Below are 21,777 nucleotides of genomic sequence, written 5' to 3'. Positions count from 1 at the left end.
AGTAATACAGAATAAAACTTAATTTACTGACAGTCATTTAGATGAATTCTCATAAGTAACTTATTTTCTTCCAAAGGTAAAGTGCCAGGTAATAAAAAGACTCATGAAGTAGCACCCAAGTTAAGAAATGATATTATGTCTAAGCATATCAGGAAAAATGGGAAAGGTTTAAGAATTCTTTCATTAAATTTTTGCTTGGAACAACTTTATTAATTACATGCACATATATATTTTTCTGAGTATTCTCTATCAGCCTTCTAGAATAACATCTAAACCATTTGTAGAATTTTTAAAGGTTTAAATCCAGTTATTACAGACAAAAATTTAATAAAAATTAATGAAGCTTTTACATATATGTGAGGTAGGCTAAAACAATCAACAATATGTTGGATGCAGCCACCTGTTTGGACAATTTATTATGAATGATCTCTAACTCTTTCAAACAGAGATGCTGACATAGGTATACTGAAGTCTGATGCTATGACTGAATTCAGGATTCTGGACATTACTAGCTACAACGGTGGCATACTATGGAAGTAAAAGCACTTATTTGTGGTCAGGAGCACTGGGTACTAGTCATGGCTTTCTTCTGTATCGTGCAAGGTGCACATATCTATCTTAGCCTCAATATTTGCATCTGATTAAGAGTGAACTTCTACCATTTGCCCCACAATTATTTTCCACAGTTGTATATTTATTAAACCATGTTGTTATAAAGTCAGTAAAGATCAGAAACATGGAATATTTCCCTACTATAGAACCTCTAGTTACTTAAAATTAGTTACTAAAACAGATTTTCATTCCTTTTCCCCTCAATAAGAACCCAAAGTTAATACAGGTATACCTATATCTAAACTTACCAATTTTTCTCCTTTAGTATTTTGTTACAGGAGCTCCCTCCCCATCAAATTTCATACCTCAACAAACGCACTAAAATTAAAGCATTCTACCACATTATAAACATATCCCTCATTTTATTTTTTTCAAAAATTTCAAAATATAAGGCAACCATCAGACACAAAGAAATCAAATTCACACCAGTATTCTTTACAATACCAAAGACAGGAAATATCTTAACAATACAAATTGTTAATAATAACTGAATGTCCAGTATGGAAATGGTTAAAATACAGGGCCATTAAAAGCCATATTTTCAAAAAACCATAATGACATGGGAAATTATTCATGACATAAAATATTAAGTGAAAAAAAGGTACAACACAATCCTGACTTTACATAAAAAACATGTATAGATAAAAATACCAAAATTGTATACATATGTATTTATATGTGTATGTATATACATATACACACCAAAAATCAAAGATATATACACCAAATGTTAACAATGATTATTTCATGGATGCATTTTGGGTAATTTTTATAAATTTTATAAAAATCTCCCATTTTGTCAAATGGGTAATTTAATGAATATTAATTCTGAATAAAGAAAAAGGCATTACAAAATAATTATTCAATCTTTTATAGAGCTTTGAGTAAATTAATTCTTTAACATCTACTGAATATCATTAGGATATCTAAAAAAAGATGGCACAAAGAAAATGAAAACAGAATACATGTATTTTAAAAACTGAACCAAACTTGTGTGTATTGCTGGTAGGAATATAAAATGTGCAGCCACCATGAAAAACAGTTTGGGGGTTCCTCAAAAAGTTAAACACAGAATTACCACTGGATCTAGCAAATCCTCTTTGGATATATATCCAAAAAACTTGAAAGGAGGGTTTCAAATAAATATCTGTACACCAAAGTACATAGCAAGATTATTCACAATAGCCAAAAGGTAGAAACAACCCAAGTGTACATTAACAAATGAACACATAAAAAAAAGGTGGTATATAAAGTCAACTGCTGAATGATGCAGGGGTTAGGGACACTGACTCCCTACATAGTCAAAACTGGAGTATAACTTTTGACCCTAAAAATCCTAACTACTAGTAGCCTAATGCTGACTGGAAGCTTTACCAATAATATAATGATTTATATACTATATTCTTAGAATACAGTAAGCTAAAGAAAAGAAAATGCTAAGATAATCATAAGAACAAATATTAAAAAATACACTTAAAATTTATAGTACTGTACTGTATTTTGAAAAGTATGTAGAAGTGGACCTGCAAAGTTCATTCAATGTTGTTCAATAGTCAATTCTATAATGGAATATAAAATATAAAATATAATGGAATATAAAATATAAATATTTTGAAACATGCTACAACTTGGATGAAACTTAAAGGTATTACTCTACCGGAAATAAGTCACACACAGAATAACAAATACTATATGATTCCACTTAAATGAGGTGCCTCATGTAGAAACAAAAGTTCAAAGAGACAAAAAGTAGAATGATGGTTGGCAGGAGCAAAGTAAGGAAAGAATGAGGAATTACTATGTAATGGGTATAGTTTCTGTTTGGAAAGATGGAAAAGTTCCGGAAATGGATAGTGGTGATGACTACACAACAATGTAAAGGTACTTTAATGTCACTAAATTTTACACCTAAAAATGGTTACGATTGTAAATTTTATTTTATATGTATTTTAGCAATAATTTACTTTGGAGTTTAATTTAAAAAGTTCATATGCAGATTGGAGTGATTTAGAATCAATATTTTAATAGAGTATAATAAATGCTAACTAAGATAACTGAACTATACTCCATTTAATCTATTATGTATTAAGGGGAGCACTGTATATTAGAAATAAAACATAGTCTATAATTTTCATAAGTAAACAGTACTAAAAACCAAAACTGATAGAGAAATAGTGTTTTAATTTATTCTCAGTGCTTTATAAAGGAAAACTAATCAAATAATGACAAACTCTGACACCTGGAATACGGTAAGAAATAAATTTTTATGTTTAATTGCATTTTTTAAAGGCAGAATTACAAACTTTGGCAACTACAAATTGCAATATTTTATGTGCAGTGAAAAAAGACATTTTAATGAGGTAACATACCAAGAATTAAGAGAAAAATGGAAAAGTCATAACTATCATAGAGCTTGCGTGCATTTTCAAGAAATTTTTTAAAGATGGAACACAAGAGTATCTAAATGCAGTGGAAAAGATGCTCATTACGTGTACAATCCACCACCGGATAAGAAAAGACAAGACTAGGAACTAGAGACCACATACTTATCCCCAGAGAAAAATTAGTCAAGGGCCACTAGATCATCCTTCAGAGTAGCTTAAGATACTGCAGCTTTTCAGTCTATGAGGAAAGAGGAAGACAACATGTGATAAGATGAATTAACTTTATATATTGCTTAACACTTACCTTCTAAATCAGCAGTTGCGATTTTATGTTTAATTTCTTTTTGTGACACCTGTTGAATATTTTCCCTTTGCTGTCTAGTCTGTTGCATAGTATGGGTTTTCCAGAGTTTCCGTAGCTCTTCTACCTCTGTCTCAGAGTCCTGATTTTGCTCCTTTCCTTGTTTTCCTTTGTTGACAGTTTGCTTTTGTTTAAAATCTGCTGCTTCCTCACAAGGCATACTTTCTTTTTCACCCTCTTCTTGATGTAGTGAATTCTCATTAAGAAGAAAATCCTGGTCTGCATTATCTTTTAAACTTGTGCTTTGTTCTTTTGGGCCAGATATTTCCTGAAAATTATCCGTAGCTTGATCTTCCTTCATGGCTCTTTCCAGATTATTTAAATTTATTTTAAGAGAAGTCGTCCCAATTTCATTTGTAGAATGTCCAGAATCAGATTTTAAGTGATCAGGTGTATTAGTAGACTCTGAAATGGCTGTTAAGCATTCTATGCCACTCTGATGGACAGTTTGCACAGATTCTGATGACGCACCAGATGATTTATCTTGTCGAAGCTCATCTGAAGAGACAAGCTCCTCTCGTATAGGAGAGAGTTCTGATTCCGTGAACACGTCCTCAGAAAGAGACTCCTCAGTGCTCTTCGGGGCTGTGCTGGCACTATCATTACCTGCATCGCGGGTTCTGGAGTCTATTTCATCAGTATGACTTTTTGTCATTTTCTTTAAATGGCAGAAGTCCCTTCCTGATACCTGATCTATTTCTCTGCCAGTAAACAAAATTAAAAGTTGTTACTTTTTAAATTCTATTTTATTTCCTACAAACTTAATACTAAATTAGTTATCACTAAAAAGGTTTCTAGAAAAGAGTGTAGCATATATCTCAACAGCACATCAAAAATTTGATTTATACAGACAGACCAAGTAAGCAGTTAAGTCAAGCTTTTGCAATATCTAGGGATCTGAGAAATATCAACATAAGATTTCCTGAATTAATCCACCTTAAAGAAGCTGAAAATATAAGTTTTGGGTGAAGCTCTAATTCTACACTAAAATTTACTGATTACGGGAATATGGAAAACAAGCTTAGATAAAATTTGGATTAAAATTTTAAATGTCTTAGTAAAGAAAAAATACACAGATATTACACACATGGACACACATAAACATCCAGTGCTTATTTACATGTAAATAGAGATTACACTAAAATATGCACCTCAAATGCAAAGCTGAAGACCAACTGGAATAAAACGGAGACAAAAATACTTACGGTAATTCTTTAGGCTACCAGCAACATCTCTTAATAATTCAGAAAAAAACTTGTTCAGCTAAAGGTTCAGATACTAGATATGTGAATAGTTAATAATTCTATCAAGATTTCCATGTTTAATGGCATTTGTATATAGGAGTACTAATGTTCAAGGTTAGATAGCTTAAGTTCTGGAAGGAGGCAGTACAAACATCTACATAAAGCATGAAATAAAAGAAATTTAAAACGATGGTTAAAAAGTAGTTTGTGACAAAAAAAAAGTAGTTTGTGACAAGTGGAAATTAACATGAGTTCTTAGTGGAAAAACTACTAACATTTTTATAAGTATAGGAGATAAGTTTAAACAAATAATTGGCTGTTTCTGGATGTGAAGCTGGGTAACCTCTATTTAATTCTTTCCTTGTGATATTTTCCAAATTTAATATAATGAGTATGCATAAAATTTTTTAACTAGAATAGGTAAATATTTATTTTTAAAAAAGCTCTTAAGTTGAATTACAACTCCTGTCTGTTTTGTCTCTCTTGCATTTGATTCACCGAAAGAAACATAAACATCTAATTTGTGCTATTAAAGATGTAATAGTGTCATCTACTGGTGATTCACTCAAATTGCATAGATACGGTCTTGGCACTTGGAAAAGGCAAAAGTTTTGAGAAACTGTGCACATTTAATAAGATCATTAGGTAGGAGATAAAGTTAACAAATGTAAGAAGACACACGTTTGTATATGGACTGGTAAAACCTTCAGAGTTAAAATGCTGAAAGACTATGCCAATGATGTTACTACTGCTGAATACAGTTCTAGAACACTACTTTTGAAATCAACTTTCCAAGTGGAAGACAGAAGGAAATCAATCAAATCTTATACCTCAGTATTGCTACACATGACATTACTCTGCAAAACTACTTGATTTATTTGATTCACTGCCAAATATTGTTTTTGATTAATTCACAAGGCAAGACTGAAAGACTTCTTTAGGGAGGAAGGAGGAATTTCTTTAAATGTTTGGGTCAAATGCATGGTCTTACCAGGGACATTCTAAATAATAAAACAGTAATTTGCAAGAAGAAGAGCACTACAAAATCTTAGTGGAATACTTACAGATTACTCAGCATAAAAGAATCCCAAAGTATCATAATAAAAATAAAAAAGCAGGGCAACAGAAAGTGAACCTCACAGTTCAATATATACATACTTAAATAATCTTCTTGTTTTCTAATCTAATCCTTTACTCTTTCACCCTTGTCTCATCCCCCCACCCACCCCAATATTATTTATTTCCTGAAAGTGACTTTGGATGAAGATATTCTAGGAATTACCTGCACCTTTACAGGTGAGTTTACAAAGCCAAAATAATTTCTATTGGATAGAAGGTAGAATGGAGACTGTTTGAATAAGGGATTTTATTCTATCACATGTATCCTAACAACTCATGTACTCTGTCTCAGAAACAAAAATAATTTGTTTTTCTCCTATGCAAGCAGTTCTGTACCACAAGGGTTAATTTTCATACAATGATCCACATCCCTGTGGGCTAATAAAAGGATATATATCTCAATATCAGTTAAAGTGAAGCCAATTTTTAAACCTTTGACAAAGTATGTGTAGAGGAATGGAAAGTGTTCTTTTCTGTTCTCACTCCTTTCTTTGTATATTACCTTTTACTTTTATTCTTTTCTTTTCTCTCTGGTCATTCCTTTGGTCAAGCACATTACTTTCAAAGGCCATGCTGAGCTGCAGTCTTATAACTATGTTATTTGAATCGTAAGAATCCCTTGATCAGTATATTCCAAGGTTAACTTTTTCAAGGTCAACTGAGGGAGAAGGATGCTCATGGGATCTCCCTCAAATCCCACACCAGAATCTTCAGGCTGTTCTAAGAAAAATTTGAATGCTACCCTAGTCTACTTATATTACCTTGAATTAGTCACAGGAATAATTTAAAATTCTGAATGCTGTGTCTGAATTAAAAGGGCTGGTAAACACTAAATTAAATAAGGTTTATAGGTTACTTTTAAATATCCAGTTCTGACCAATTATACAAATATAAATCTAGAACAATTCCTAATTATTCAAAATGTGTTAAATATAATCTTTTCAGACTGTACTTTTTCATTGTTGATAAAATGAAAAACGCTTATAATAAAACTAATAAAAAATACTTGAAAGCAAAAAAAAAAAAAAAAAACTAGGAGTATTAAACCAGAGTCATCTACCTAGATGCAATAAAATTCCAAAGGAATATAAATACCAATCTTACATGGGTAAGGATTCCTTTATTTTGCTATCCAAAATTTCTTTGTACATTGCAGCTGACATCACCTCTTCCATTGGACACATGATGCCATATTCCTCACAGCCATTCTCTTGAACCAAAGGGTCAGTTTTATGTGGATCAAACATTATATTATTTGGTGTAACTAGCAGCACACCACTGACTGTACCCTAAGATGAAGAAAAAAAATAACATTTAATCTTCAAATTTTAAATTTTCAAAAAGTATTCTAGCTGTTTTTAATAATTTTCTTCCAATGTTAAGCCATCTGTTATATATAAAAGTAGTACATTTAAGCACTAAGATATTCTCATGAAAACATTTTTCATGTTTTACATTGATCTGCATTCTGCTTCCTGTGTTCCCCTCACTAGAGGTACCAAATATACTTTTATGTTCACAAATAGGTTTAATAAATATTGTGCCGATAATTCAATCTAGTATAAAAGAAAAATAGCATATTCTCTTTAAAATATTTTTTTAAAAATCTGTTTCAACTTGAGTCTGTAACTACATAGCTATTTGACTGTGGGCATGCAAAGCTCCTGGGCCTCACTGTCTTCATCTGTAAGAGTAGGTATATTAGATGACTTCTAGAGTACACAGTAATCATTTTAACTTAATCATGAAAAGTTATAAAATTTTAAATACATTTATAATAAACAGCAATATAAATATGAAGAGTCCAACCTCTTGTTTTACAAATGAGTAATCTTAAGTCCATGAGAAGCTAATCTCACTAACATTAACTAATACTATGGAAAGCTTTATATGTATCATGCTCTATATACATTATTATTTATTTGCTCTTCATAAGCATAGCTATGAGATGATTATACAAATGGGAAAATTAAGGTAGTGAGAGTCTAGTCAACTTATTCTAAGTAATAAATAACACTGCTAACATAAGTGGTAGAATCAAGGTAGTTTGTGTTTTTAAATAAAATCCCTCCAGATTTGAGTCTAAAGTACAGTCATTTCAACTCAAGTGCTAAAAATTCCTTTAATTCAATTTTTAATTCCCATTCTACTATATTCTGTAAGTGTTAAAAATGAAGAGCCAGACAGAATTCTAAAAATAAACTAAGTAGTTACTTCAAAGAGGCCTGTCCTTTTTTTTGGAAGCTATTAAGGAAAAGAAAAACTTAAATCATGCTTGATTTGGTATCACATCCTTCTTCAAAATCCATATTCAACTCTCTAAATTTACCTGGCTTAATTTTAAGAACATAAAACTTAAGTAATGAGAGATACTACTATTGAAAATGATCAAATGGAAGAGTAAAAACAGAAAATACTTAAAATTGTCACCCATCTGGAAAAAAGTTATTACAGATGTTCAAGATAATAAAACATGCTTATCATTTGTAGAAACTGCATGCAATATTGGAGAGAAGCATATGTATGTGTGTATGTGTTTTGGTGGAAAAGGGGGAATCAATCTTGAAAGTCTAAATAGCATTTTTATTGTTGATCAGACCAGGGGCCACCTAAAAAAGGACTAACTTTATATAATATTTGATTGATATTTTAAATAGATTCATATGTATCAGATATGTTTGTATTCCTGGATCATATGCCAACACAAGTCAAAGAGAGATTGTAAGGTATGTTGCAGGGACATTTACATCCCTAAGGATAATCCAAAAAATAGACCATCAAGAGCAGAGTATATACAATGTAAAAAATCTTAAAGATTTTTTTTTTATTTAATTTGCCAACATATAGTGTAATACCCAGTGCTCATCTCATTATGTGCCCTCCTTACTGCTCATCACCCAGTTACCCTATCCCCCCACCACCCACCTCCCCTTTTGCAACTCTTTGTTTCCCAGAGTTAGGGATCTCTCATGGAAGGTTTCTTATTCTCTATCTTCCTTACTCTATCTTACCTTCTATAATTTTAAGTTATTTGAAAATAAAATCAAGTGATCAGTAAGAATTAAGGAAAGCAAACACCAGGTCTCTGAAAAACCTCAGTTAATTCTTAATTTCACAATTTCAAATAAGCATTAGCTTTAAATAATGGTTTAAGGATGAGATTCACTGGCATTACAACTCATCTTTCACTTTAGAATATTTTTGCAAAGACAATTTGTAGTAGGCATATACAATAGAAAAGGCCCAGTATTATGTAATGTTTTAATTCACTATACCTGTTAATACTATAATACTGCTAGTTAGTAGTGCAACAACAGAAATAATTTGAAAAGCCTCTCAAAATTGTGTTTCTGCTTCTTAGATTAGAAGGGGCTTAAAGCCCTACCTCTTAACGCTAGACTGATCAATCTGTAATGTTACTTTCCAGGAAATCATCCTTAAAATTGCTGCTACTGATACTGAAGATGTACTAATGTATTCTTCAAGCTTCTTTCCCTGACTCTAGGTGGGACTTTGAGATATCCTTTCTGATATTGTTCTCCCCAAATCAAGAGCTGACCATGAGAAACACTACTTCAATATAAAATTCATAAAAATCTTTTGACAAACTGCTCAAATTCATCTAACCAAGACCAAGTGTGAAATCATAAATTCATACTAAAGCATTCCTCTTTCATTCTTTTTTAATACTGTTTCATAAATCTGAACCTATCAGGAGCAAGAACATATTATAGTAAGTGGTTTCCAATTAAAATATCTCCTTAATCTCAAGACTTTCAGAAACTTTAAGCAGAGATTTCTCTTTAGTATTAGTAACTGTCAATTCCTTATGTGCAATTACCTGACTAATCTTCCATGGAGAAAATATTTGTTAGAAAATAAAGTCTATTTATAAAAGAAAAGTTACCACTCACACTGCAGTATTTCTGTAAATACTAGAAGATAAAAAACTATGACCTGGGAATCCAATCCAGTAGAGAGAAAAGCTTCCACTGATCTTTTTTAAAAAGAGTTTATTTATTCATGAGAGAAACAGAGAGAGAAGGGAGCGGGGGCAGAGACACAGGCAGAGGGAGAAGCAGGCTCCTTGCAGGGAGCCTGACATGGGACTCGATCCTGGGTCTCCAGGATCATGCCCTGGGCTGAAGGCAGCGCTAAACTGCTGAGCCACCCAGGCTGCCCTTTTTTTTTCAGTCTTAAGTCCACTGTAACTTAACTATGACAATTTTATTGATAAATTTCCACAATTTTTATATATAAAAAAGTTACTACAATAAATCTATAGGAAGACCCAGCCTCTAGCAAATGAACATTAGGTTACAAGCTGTTCCTAACCCTGCCATTGACTTTATCTTTTCTTTGATACTTAAATACAAATTTTATTCAAATAGCTACAACTGAAATTCTGCTTCTAGCCAAGAACTAATTTTGCCTAAAACTACTAAAACCACACACACACACTACATCAAATGAGTGTTTTCAGCTACTGGAATGCTGGGCAGTGATACCTTTATAAGGGAAAACAAAGAAGATGAACTCTACAAAAGCCCCAGCTTACTGAGTAGAGAGTTTCCAGGCCAGAGGCAGAGAAAGGAGAGAAGAGATGAGCACTCCCTACTGAGAATGCTTTGGATATCTACTGAAGGCCTTCTTTCAAATTTCCAGCTGAGCACTGAATGCTACTTATATGAATGGCAACTATCCCAGGACAAGAAAAGCAGCAGCATTCAAAAGCAGAGGAAACAATTCATGGAGTCAACAGAGAAAGGAATAGTTTGTGTTCTCAATAACCACTGCAAAAAAACCTTGTAATTTATAGGGTCCCAGAAAACTCAGAAGGGCATAGTCTCTCAGTAAAGAGAAAAAGTAGCTATTTGCTTTGGTCCTGCCTAACAAAACTTAAAACAAAGCCATGTTATGATCAAATTGCTTTTAAAAAAACAACTGTGTTAGAGAAAATAGTATAAGAATATGTAGGAAAATACACAAATATCTAGTACTCAAGAAGATAAAATTTGTCCAGTTAAAAATTACTAGGCATGTAAAGGAAAATGAAAAAAAGGGGGCTCATCACAGTAACAAAAGTCAATTAACAGGAACAAATACAGAAGTGAGAGAGATAAATTAATTAGTAGAAAGATGTTATAACAATTATAATAACCATATTCTACATATTCACGAATATAGAAGATAGATTGTACATAGTAGTTATGGACAAGGAAGATAAAAGAGAGCCAGTCTGAACTTACAGAGATGAAAAATATGCTCAAGAGAATTAATAGCAAATTAGACAGGCAGAAAAAACATTAAGTGAACTTAAAGGTATAGCAATTGAAATTTCCCAAAACAGAGAGATAGGGGGGAAAAAAAAAAAAAGAACAGAGCATCAATGAGTTATGCACAAAACCAAGCAGCCTACTTACTACTTGCATAACTGCAGTTCCCAAAGAGGAGAGGATAGAGAGAGAAAAAAAAAAGTGAAGAAATATGGCTCTGAATTTTCCAAATCTGATGAAAACTATAAACCAACAGATTCACGAAGCTGAGCGAATTCTAAGTAAAACAAACAGAAAAATACTCCAGGGCACATCATGATCCAATTGTTCAAAATTAATGGTAATGTGACTCTCTTAGAGATCTGTACTCTGAAGACTATAGAACGCTTATGCAAGAAATTGAAGAGGACACAAAGAAATGGAAAAACATTCCATGCTCATTGACTGGAAGAAAATATTGTTAAAATGTTTATACTACCAAAGCAATATATGCATTTAACATAATCCCTATCAAAATACCACCAATATTTTTCAGAGCTAGAACAAATGATCCTAAAATCTATATGGAATCACAAAAGACCTGGAATGGCCAAAGCAATCTTAAAAAAGAAAAAGCAAAGCTGGAGGCATCACAATTCTGGACTTGAAGCTATAGTCATCACAACCTGATTACTAGGTTGTAGTCATCAAGACAGGATGGTACTGGACAAAAACAGACACATAGATCAATGAAACAAAACAGAAATACCAGAAATCGACCCATAACTATACAGTTAACTAATCTTCGATAAAGCAGGAACGAGTACCCAGTGGAAAAAAGGCAGTCTCTTCAACAGTGGTGTTAGGAAAACTGGATCGCAACATGCAAAAGAATGAAACTGGACCACTTTCTTAATACCATATACAAAAATAAATTCAAAATGGATGAAAGACTTAAACGTGAAACCATCAAAAATTCTACAGAAGAACATAGGCAGCAAACTCTTTGATCCTGTCTATAGCAACTTCTTAACTAGACATGTCACCAGAGACCAGGGAAAAAAAGGAAAAATGAACTACTGGGACTTTATCAAGATAAAAAACTGCACAGCAAAGGAAACAATCAACAAAACTAATAGGCAACCTACGGAATGGAAGAAGATATTTATTTGCAAATGTTGTATCTGATGATAAAGGGCTAGTATTCACAGTTTATAAGAATTCAAGAAACACCCAAAAAATAGTCCAGTTAAAAAATGAGCAGAGGACATGAATAGATATTTTTCCAAAAAAGACATCCAGATGGAAAATAGACACAGGAAGTTGCTCAAGACATCATTCAACATCAGGAAAATACAAATCAAAACTAAAATGAGATAGCACCTTACTCTGTCAGAATGGCTAAAATTAACAACACAAGAAACAACAGGTGTTGGCAAGGATGGGTATAAAGGGGAACCTTCTTGCACTACTGGCGAGAATGCAAACTGGTGCAACCACTCTAGACAACAGTATGGAGGTTCCTCAAAAAGTTAAAAACAGAACTATGCTATGATACAGCAATTGTACTACTATTTACCCGAAGTATACAAAAATACAGATTCAAAGGGGTACATGCACCCCAAAGTTTATTTATAGCAGCACTGCTTACAAGAGCCAAACTATGGAAGGAGTCCAAATGTCCATCAACTGCTGAATGGAGAGAGAGGAGGGGCAAGATGGCGGAAGAGTAGGGTCCCCAAGTCACCCGTCCCCACCAAATTACCTAGAAAACCTTCAAATTATCCTGAAAATCTATGAATTAGGCCTGAGATTTAAAGAGAGACCAGCTGGAATGCTACAGTGAGAAGAGTTCGCGCTTCTATCAAGGTAGGAAGACGGGGGAAAAGAAATAAAGAAACAAAAGGCCTCCAAGGGGGAGGGGCCCCGCGAGGAGCCGGGCTGAGGCCGGGGAGAGTGTCCCCAGGACAGGAGAGCCCCGTCCCGGAGGAGCAGGAGCTGCACCGACCTTCCGGGGGGGAAAGGGGCTCGCGGGGAGTTGGAGCAGGACCCAGGAGGGCGGGGATCTCCTCGGGCTCCCGGGGACACTAACAGGCACCTGCGCCCCGGGACAGTGCGCCGAGCTCCCTAAGGGCTGCAGCGCGCACGGCGGGACCCGGAGCAGCTCGGGGGGATCGGGGGCGGCTCCACGGAGGGGGCTGCGGGGCGGGAGCAGCTCGGGGGGCTCGGGGGCGGCTCCGCGGAGGGGGCTGCGGGGCGGGAGCAGCTCGGGGGGCTCGGGGGCGGCTCCGCCGAGGGGGCTGCGCAGCCGGGAGCGTGAATCCAACAGCGCAGGCCCCGGAGCACAGGGCGCCGGGACACAGCCCAGGATCCGGCCTCCCCCGGGACAGGCAGAGGCCGGGAGGGCCCAGGACAGCAAGGACGCTCCTGCCCCAGCTGAGCAGATCAGCGGCCCCGCCCCGGAGCCTCCAGGCCCTGCAGACCGAGAGCTCCGGAGCTACTGCGGGGGCTGAATCCAGGGCTCCAGTGCTGGCCCCGCCACTGCGGTTGTTCCTCCGGGGGCCTCACGGGGTAAACAACCCCCCACTGAGCCCTGTACCAAAACGGGGCTGAGCAGCTCCCCCAAGTGCTAACACTGGAAAATCAGCACAACGGGTCCCTCCCCCAGAAGACCAACTAGACGGACAAGTTCCAGGGGAAGTCAAGGGACTTAAAGTACACAGAATCAGAAGATACTCCCCCATGGTTTTTGTTGTTGTTTTTTTTTTGTTGTTGTTGTTGTTTTTTGTTTTGTTTTGTTTTTTGCTTTTTGATTTGTTTCCTTCCCCCACCTTTTTTTTCCTTTCTTTCTTTTTCTTTCTTTTTTCTTCCTTTTTTCTTTTTCTCTCTTCTTTCCTTCTTTCTCTCCTCTCTTTTTCTCCTTTTCCCAATACAACTTGTTTTTGGCCACTCTGCCCTGAGCAAAATGACTAGAAGGAAAACCTCACCTCAAAAGAAAGAATCAGGAACAGTCCTCTCTCCCCCAGTTACAAAATCTGGATTACAATTCAATGTCAGAAAGTCAATTCAGAAGCACTATTATACAGCTACTGGTGTCTCTAGAAAAAAGCATAAAGGACTCAAGAGACTTCATGACTGCAGAATTTAGAGCTAATCAGGCAGAAATTAAAAATCAATTGAATGAGATGCAATCCAAACTAAAGTCCTAATGACGAGGGTTAACGAGGTGGAAGAACGAGTGAGTGACATAGAAGACAAGTTGATGGCAAAGAGGGAAACTGAAGAAAAAAGAGACAAACAATTAAAAGACCATGAAGACAGATTAAGGGAAATAAACAACAGCCTGAGGAAGAAAAACCTACCATTAATTGGGGTACCTGAGGGCGCTGAAAAGGACAGAGGACCAGAATATGTATTTGAACAAATCATAGCTGAAAACTTTCCTAATCTGGGAAGGGAAACAGGCATTCCAGGCATTCAGATCCAGGAAATAGAGAGATCCCCCCCTAAAATCAATAAAAACCGTTCAACACCTCGACATTTAATAGTGAAGCTTGCAAATTCCAAAGATAAAGAGAAGATCCTTAAAGCAGCAAGAGACAAGAAATCCCTGACTTTTATGGGGAGGAGTATTAAGGTAACAGCAGACCTCTCCACAGAGACCTGGCAGGCCAGAAAGGGCTGGCAGGATATATTCAGGGTCCTAAATGAGAAGAACATGCAACCAAGAATACTTTATCCACCAAGGCTCTCATTCAAAATGGAAGGAGGGATAAAGAGCTTCCAAGACAGGCAGGAACTGAAAGAATATGTGACCTCCAAACCAGCTCTGCAAGAAATTTTAAGGGGGACTCTTAAAATTCCCCATTAAGAAGAAGTTCAGTGGAACAATCCACAAAACCAAGGACTGAATAGATATCATGGTGACACTAAACTCATATCTCTCAATAGTAACTCTGAACGTGAACGGGCTTAATGACCCCATCAAAAGGCGCAGGGTTTCAGACTGGATAATAAAGCAGGACCCATCTATTTGCTGTCTACAAGAGACTCATTTTAGACAGAAGGACACCGACAGCCTGAAAATAAAAGGTTGGAGAACCATTTACCACTAGAATGGTCCTCAAAAGAAAGCAGGGGTAGCCATCCTTATATCAGATAAACTAAAATTTACCCTGAAGACCATAGTGAGAGATGAAGAGGGACACTATATCATACTTAAAGGATCTATTCAACAAGAGGACTTAACAATCCTCAATATATATGCCCCGAATGTGGGAGCTGCCAAATATATAAATCAATTAATAACCAAAATGAAGGAATACTTAGATAATAATACACTTATACTTGGTGACTTCAATCTAGCTCTTTCTATACTCGATAGGTCTTCTAAGCACAACATCTCCAAAGAAACGAGAGCTTTAAATGATACACTGCACCAGATGGATTTCACAGATATCTACAGAACTTTACATCCAAACTCAACTGAATACACATTCTTCTCAAGTGCACATGGAACTTTCTCCAGAATAGACCACATACTGGGTCACAAATCGGGTCTGAACCGATACCAAAAGATTGGAATCGTCCCCTGCATATTCTCAGACCATAATGCCTTGAAATTAGAACTAAATCACAACAAGAAGTTTGAAAGGACCGCAAATACGTGGAAGGTAAGGACCATCCTGCTAAAAGATGAAAGGGTCAACCAAGAAATTAAGGAAGAATTAAAAAGATTCATGGAAACTAATGAGAATGAAGATACAACCGTTCAAAATCTTTGGGATGCAGCTAAAGGAGTCCTAAGGGGGAAATACATCGCAATACAAGCAGCCATTCAAAAACTGGAAAGAACTCAAATATTAAAGCTAACCTTCCACATAAAGGAGCTAGAGAAAAAACAGCAAATAGATCCTACACCCAGGAGAAGAAGAGAGTTAATAAAGATTCGAGCAGAACTCAATGAAATCGAGAACAGAAGAACTGTGGAACAGATCAACAGAACCAGGAGTTGGTTCTTTGAAAGAATTAATAAGATAGATAAACCATTAGCCAGCCTTATTAAAAAGAAGAGAGAGAAGACTCAAATTAATAAAATCATGAATGAGAAAGGAGAGATCACTACCAACACCAAGGAAATACAAACGATTTTAAAAACATATTATGAACAGCTATACGCCAAGAAATTAGGCAATCTAGAAGAAATGGACGCATTCCTGGAAAGCCACAAACTACCAAAACTGGAACAGGAAGAAACAGAAAATCTGAACAGGCCAATAACCAGGGAGGAAATTGAAGCAGTCATCAAAAAGCTCCCAAGACACAAGAGTCCAGGGCCAGATGGCTTCCCAGGGGAATTTTATCAAACGTTTAAAGAAGAAACCATACCTATTCTCCTAAAGCTGTTTGGAAAGATAGAAAGCGATGGGGTACTTCCAAATTCATTCTATGAGGCCAGCATCACCTTAATTCCAAAACCAGACAAAGACCCCACCAAAAAGGAGAATTAACAGACCAATATCCCTGATGAACACGGACGCAAAAATTCTCAACAAGATACTAGCCAATAGGATTCAACAGTACATTAAGAAAAATATTCACCATGACCAAGTAGGATTTATCCCCGGGACACAAGGCTGGTTCAACACCCATAATCAATGTGATTCATCATATCAGCAAGAGAAAAACCAAGAACCATATGATCCTCTAATTAGATGCAGAGAAAGCATTTGACAAAATACAGCATCCATTTCTGATCAAAACTCTTCAGAGTGTAGGGATAGAGGGAACATTCCTCAACATCTTAAAAGCCATCTACGAAAAGCCCACAGCAAATATCATTCTCAATGGGGAAGCACTGGGAGCCTTTCCCCTAAGATCAGGAACATGACAGGGATGTCTACTCTCACCACTGCTATTCAACATAGTACTGGAAGTCCTAGCCTCAGCAATCAGACAACAAAAAGACATTAAAGGCATTCAAATTGGCAAAGAAGAAGTCAAACTCTCCCTCTTCGCCGATGACATGATACTCTACATAGAAAACCCAAAAGTCTCCACCCCAAGATTGCTAGAACTCATACAGCAATTTGGCAGCGTGGCAGGATACAAAATCAATGCCCAGAAATCAGTGGCATTTCTATACACTAACAATGAGACCAAAGAAAGAGAAATTAAGGAGTCAATCCCATTTACAATTGCACCCAAAAGCATAAGATACCTAGGAATAAACCTAACCAAAGAGGTAAAGGATCTATACCCTAAAAACTATAGAACACTTCTGAAAGAAATTGAGGAAGACACAAAGAGATGGAAAAATATTCCATGCTCATGGATTGGCAGAATTAATATTGTGAAAATGTCAATGTTACCCAGGGCAATATACACGTTTAATGCAATCCCTATCAAAATACCATGGACTTTCTTCAGAGAGTTAAAACAAATTATTTTAAGATTTGTGTGGAATCAGAAAACACCCCGAATAGCCAGGGGAATTTTAAAAAAGAAAACCATATCTGAGGGCATCACAATGCCAGATTTCAAGTTGTACTACAAAGCTGTGGTCATCAAGACAGTGTGGTAGTGGCACAAAAACAGACACATAGATCAATGGAACAGAATAGAGAATCCAGAAGTGGACCCTCAACTTTATGGTCAACTAATATTTGATAAAGGAGGAAAGACTATCCACTAGAAGAAAGACAGTCTCTTCAATACATGGTGCTGAGAAAATTGGACATCCACATGCAGAAGAATGAAACTAGACCACTCTCTTGCACCATACACAAAGATAAACTCAAAATGGATGAAAGATCTAAATGTGAGACAAGATTCCATCAAAATCCTAGAGGAGAACACAGGCAACACCCTTTTTGAACTCAGCCACAGTAACTTCTTGCAAGATACATCCACGAAGGCAAAAGAAACAAAAGCAAAAATGAACTATTGGGACTTCATCAAGATAAGAAGCTTTTGCACAGCAAAGGATACAGTCAACAAAACTAAAAGATAAGCTACAGAATGGGAGAAGATCTTTGCAAATGACCTATCAGATAAAGGGCTAGTTTCCAAGATTTATAAAGAACTTATTAAACTCCACAGCAAAGAAACAAACAGTCCAATCATGAAATGGGCAAACGACATGAAGAGAAATCTCACAGAGGAAGACATAGACATGGCCAACACGCACATGAAAAAATGCTCTGCATCACTTGCCATCAGGGAAATACAAATCAAAACCACAATGAGATACCACCTCACACCAGTGAGAATGGGGAAAGTTAACAAGGCAGGAAACCACAAATGTTGGAGAGCATGCGGAGAAAAGGGAACCCTCTTACACTGTTGGTGGGAATGTGAACTGGTGCAGCCACTCTGGAAAATTGTGTGGAGGTTCCTCAAAGAGCTAAAAATAGACCTGCCCTACTACCCAGCAATTGCACTGTTGGGGATTTACCCCAAAGATACAGATGCAATGAAACGCCGGGACACCTGCACCCTGATGTTTATAGCAGCAGTGTCCACAATAGCCAAACTGTGGAAGAGCCTCGGTGTCCAACGAAAGATGAATGGATAAAGAAGATGTGGTATGTATACAGTTATCAAAATGAATTAAATCTTGCCATTTGCAATAATGTGGATGGAGCTAGAGTATATTATGCTAAGCATAATAAGTCAGTCAGAGAAAGACAAGTACCATATTTCACTCATGTGGAATTTAAAAAACAAAACAGATGAATATATGGGAGGGGGATTAAAAAGAAAGGTAAAGGGAGACAAACAGTAAGAGACTCTTAAAGATAGAGAACAAACTGAAGGCTGATGGAGAGACATGGGTGGGGGATGGGCTAGATGGGTGATGGCTACTGAGGAGAGCACTTGTCATGTTGAGCATTGGGTGTTGTATGTAAATGATGAATCACTGAATTCTACTCTTGAAATCAATACTGCACTGTGTTGATTGACAAGAATTTAAGTAAAAACCTGAAGGAAGAAAGAATAGACTATCTTAAATGCAACCAAAGAAAAACACAAATGTTGTACAATATACCAAATATAAAAATTGTAGATGACTCCTCTTCAGAAATAGTGCAAGTCAGAAAACAACGGAGTTCTGAAAGAAACATCTTTAAAGTTGTGAGAGAAAAAATAACATGTGTGACTTGATAAGTTGGTAACATACTACTGCTACTTTCTAAGCAGTATCTGGAGTATATTCTCCAATTCTGTGTTACTTTACTATACTCCCTTTGTTTAGAAAAGCAGCAAGCTGTGGCAGATGAAACATGCACTCACACAGGGTTTGAATTCCTGCCATGATAGGGAAACCTTGGACGTATTAACCTTTTCTGAAAGTTTTTGGTTTTTTTCTTGTGAAGAAGGGAATAGAACCACCTACTCCACAGGATTATTTTGAGTTCATGAAATACTTAAAACCCCTCATAGAGTTTTCTGGCATATAATAAATAATAAATAGTAGTTATCTTCCTAGTTATCTTCCCTTTATGTGTGATACTAAGTTTGTAAGAGTTATCACCCCAAACAGTGCCCAGCAGTGGTCATTTTATATCAGCTTTTTGAAATACTCTATCAACAGCAAATTAGCTGTACTTTATTCTAGTAAATTTATATCCCACTGCCTTTAACAGCTACAAAATACCACCAAATTCTGTATTAGTTATAAGCAAAGTCCATACTAACCTAAACTATTATTTCCACCAATATCTTCTCAAAATATTCAAACAGTTGCTGATGCTGGTAACTTAAAATGCAAATGTCAAACTGTCATATTTCAGTAATAAATAAAGCATAATTAAAATTTTTTCTCATGTATCATTCATTACCTTGCCACTGGTAATATATTTGCAATTAATTTTAAGAAATTTCTCAGTGAATGCTTCTTCTTCCTCAGAAGTTGAAGATACAACTCGTGTAGGTCGAATACCAGTAAAAGTAGATAGGGGAGTTGCTTCTTTCAGGTGGACTACATCAGGATTCTTAAAAAACAAACAAACAAAAACAATAACAAAGGCACTTCAGAGAACTAAATAAAAATTAAATTAACACTTTATTAAAGCCAAATGAATAGCTTTCCTCAATTCTCATCACATTCTTGGGAGGTCAGCTTAGTATTTTTTTTAAAGATTTTATTTATTTATTTTTGATATACACAGAGAAAGAGGCAGAGACACAGCAGAGGGAAAAGCAGGCTCCATACTGGGAGCCGGATGTGGGACTCGATCCTGGGTCTCCATGACCACACCCCGAGCTGAAGGCAGTGCTAAACCACTGAGCCACCCGGCCTGCCCAGCTCAGTATTTTTTAAAAGATATTTACTCATCTATTTTTTATTTTTATTTATTTATTTGAGAGACAGAGAGAGAACACGCAAGCGAGCATGAATTGGGAGGAGGGGAGAGGAAGAGGGAGAAGCAGACACTGCTGAGCAGGGAGCCCATCTCTTGTACCTGCACCCCCCCCCCCCCACACACACACACAGACACACTCAGTTGCTCCTAAAAAGACCATTTAATACATCCCTCAGGTATTGGGAAGAGAGAAAAGATAGAATGCTTGTCTGTGATACTTAGGAATTCAGCCAAACTCATTCATTGGGAGAGTCTTTTAAAATCTTAAGCTACAAAGAGTTTATCAATGCCATCGTACAAAGTATTAGTTAGATCACATGTTTAACTTTTTTAATGCCATTGACCATTTCACAGTGAAGCCTAAGGACCTCCTTCTCAGAATGTTTTTTGAATACTTAAACTATAGGATTGCGGAAGTAAAACAATTACAATGAAACAATTATCAAAACATTTAAAAAATTAGTTATATTTTTAATTTATAATAGTTATATATATACTTCATTATTAAACATGAAATGATAAAATCTAGTGTTGACTGATAATTATAATTTTGAACTAGATGGTTATAAATAGTATTTTTAATATCAACAACTCAATTGATTTGAAAATACCTGTGAGTTCCATTGGAGACAAAGTCGCAGGTACATATAGTGCTACTTTACAGCTTATTTGTATTCTTAATTTAAAAAATATATTTCACTTAAAATTATTCATATCCAAGTTCACAGACCCTTAGAATTCATAGTCCTGTCCAAAGTTCAACATTCTGTACAATGTAGGAAGGCTAGACAAATGTCCTTTATTTTTGTTTTAAATACCTCCAGAGGCATTTTATACTTCCTGAGTAAATAAATAGTGCCTTACAGAATAGTTTTCATAGTATCTTCTTCAGAGCTTTGAGCTAAAATCTGACACTTTGTAACTAATACCCGATAGCCTTTGGAAATAATAAACAAGAATGCCTCCTCTTCAATCTCCAAGATGTTGAGATATTTGAAAAACACTCTCAAATTTTAACATAACTTCTACTCCAATAAACAGATCTAACTCCTTAAGTCTATTTGAGAACAAAATTTAGACTGCTCTTCTAAATTTCATTCGTTCTCCTAACAGATACCTAACAAATATTTTTTGAAGAAAAATCAGTACAGAATACTGCAAAATAACTGTATTTAATATACTATTATGTTTTAAAAGGCCTAAATGGAATTCAATTTTAACAGATGCATGACACTGTTCAATCATTAATATCTATTAAGTTCTCCTCAAGCTTTTCATTTTATGATGCAAACTAATAAAATAACTTTATACTCAGTCTGTTGTCTCTGGTGATTACTATACCTGAGTTTTGTATAACGTATAAATTCATAAACTCATGAATATTTGTTATATTCAAGTGTTATATGAACTATCTCATTTAATTTTCAAATCATT

At 35.7% G+C, this 21,777-nt stretch overlaps 1 protein-coding gene and 1 long non-coding RNA gene across 13 annotated transcripts in view; one reads left to right on the top strand and one right to left on the bottom strand.

The window, feature by feature from the left end:
* Positions 1–21,777, bottom strand: part of OXR1 (oxidation resistance 1) — a 360,020-nt gene that overhangs the window by 33,242 nt on the left and 305,001 nt on the right. For all 12 annotated transcript variants that reach the window (XM_038555318.1, XM_038555317.1, XM_038555320.1 and 9 more), the window contains 3 exons: positions 19,819–19,971; positions 6,825–7,009; positions 3,301–4,058 (listed from right to left, as the gene is read on the bottom strand). In XM_038555318.1, coding sequence (XP_038411246.1) covers positions 3,301–4,058; positions 6,825–7,009; positions 19,819–19,971 — 1,096 coding nt within the window. The remainder of the gene's footprint in view (positions 1–3,300; positions 4,059–6,824; positions 7,010–19,818; positions 19,972–21,777) is intronic.
* LOC111098515 lies at positions 5,851–9,539 on the top strand. Its single transcript, XR_005368524.1, has 3 exons — positions 5,851–5,897; positions 8,378–8,446; positions 9,148–9,539. It is a non-coding gene; the product is annotated as an uncharacterized LOC111098515 (long non-coding RNA).

Source organism: Canis lupus, chromosome 13, assembly GCF_011100685.1.
Source record: "Canis lupus familiaris isolate Mischka breed German Shepherd chromosome 13, alternate assembly UU_Cfam_GSD_1.0, whole genome shotgun sequence".
Lineage (NCBI taxonomy): Eukaryota > Metazoa > Chordata > Mammalia > Carnivora > Canidae > Canis > Canis lupus.
The sequence above is the reverse complement of the archived record's forward strand: the minus strand, read 5'-3'. Positions and strand labels throughout refer to the sequence as shown.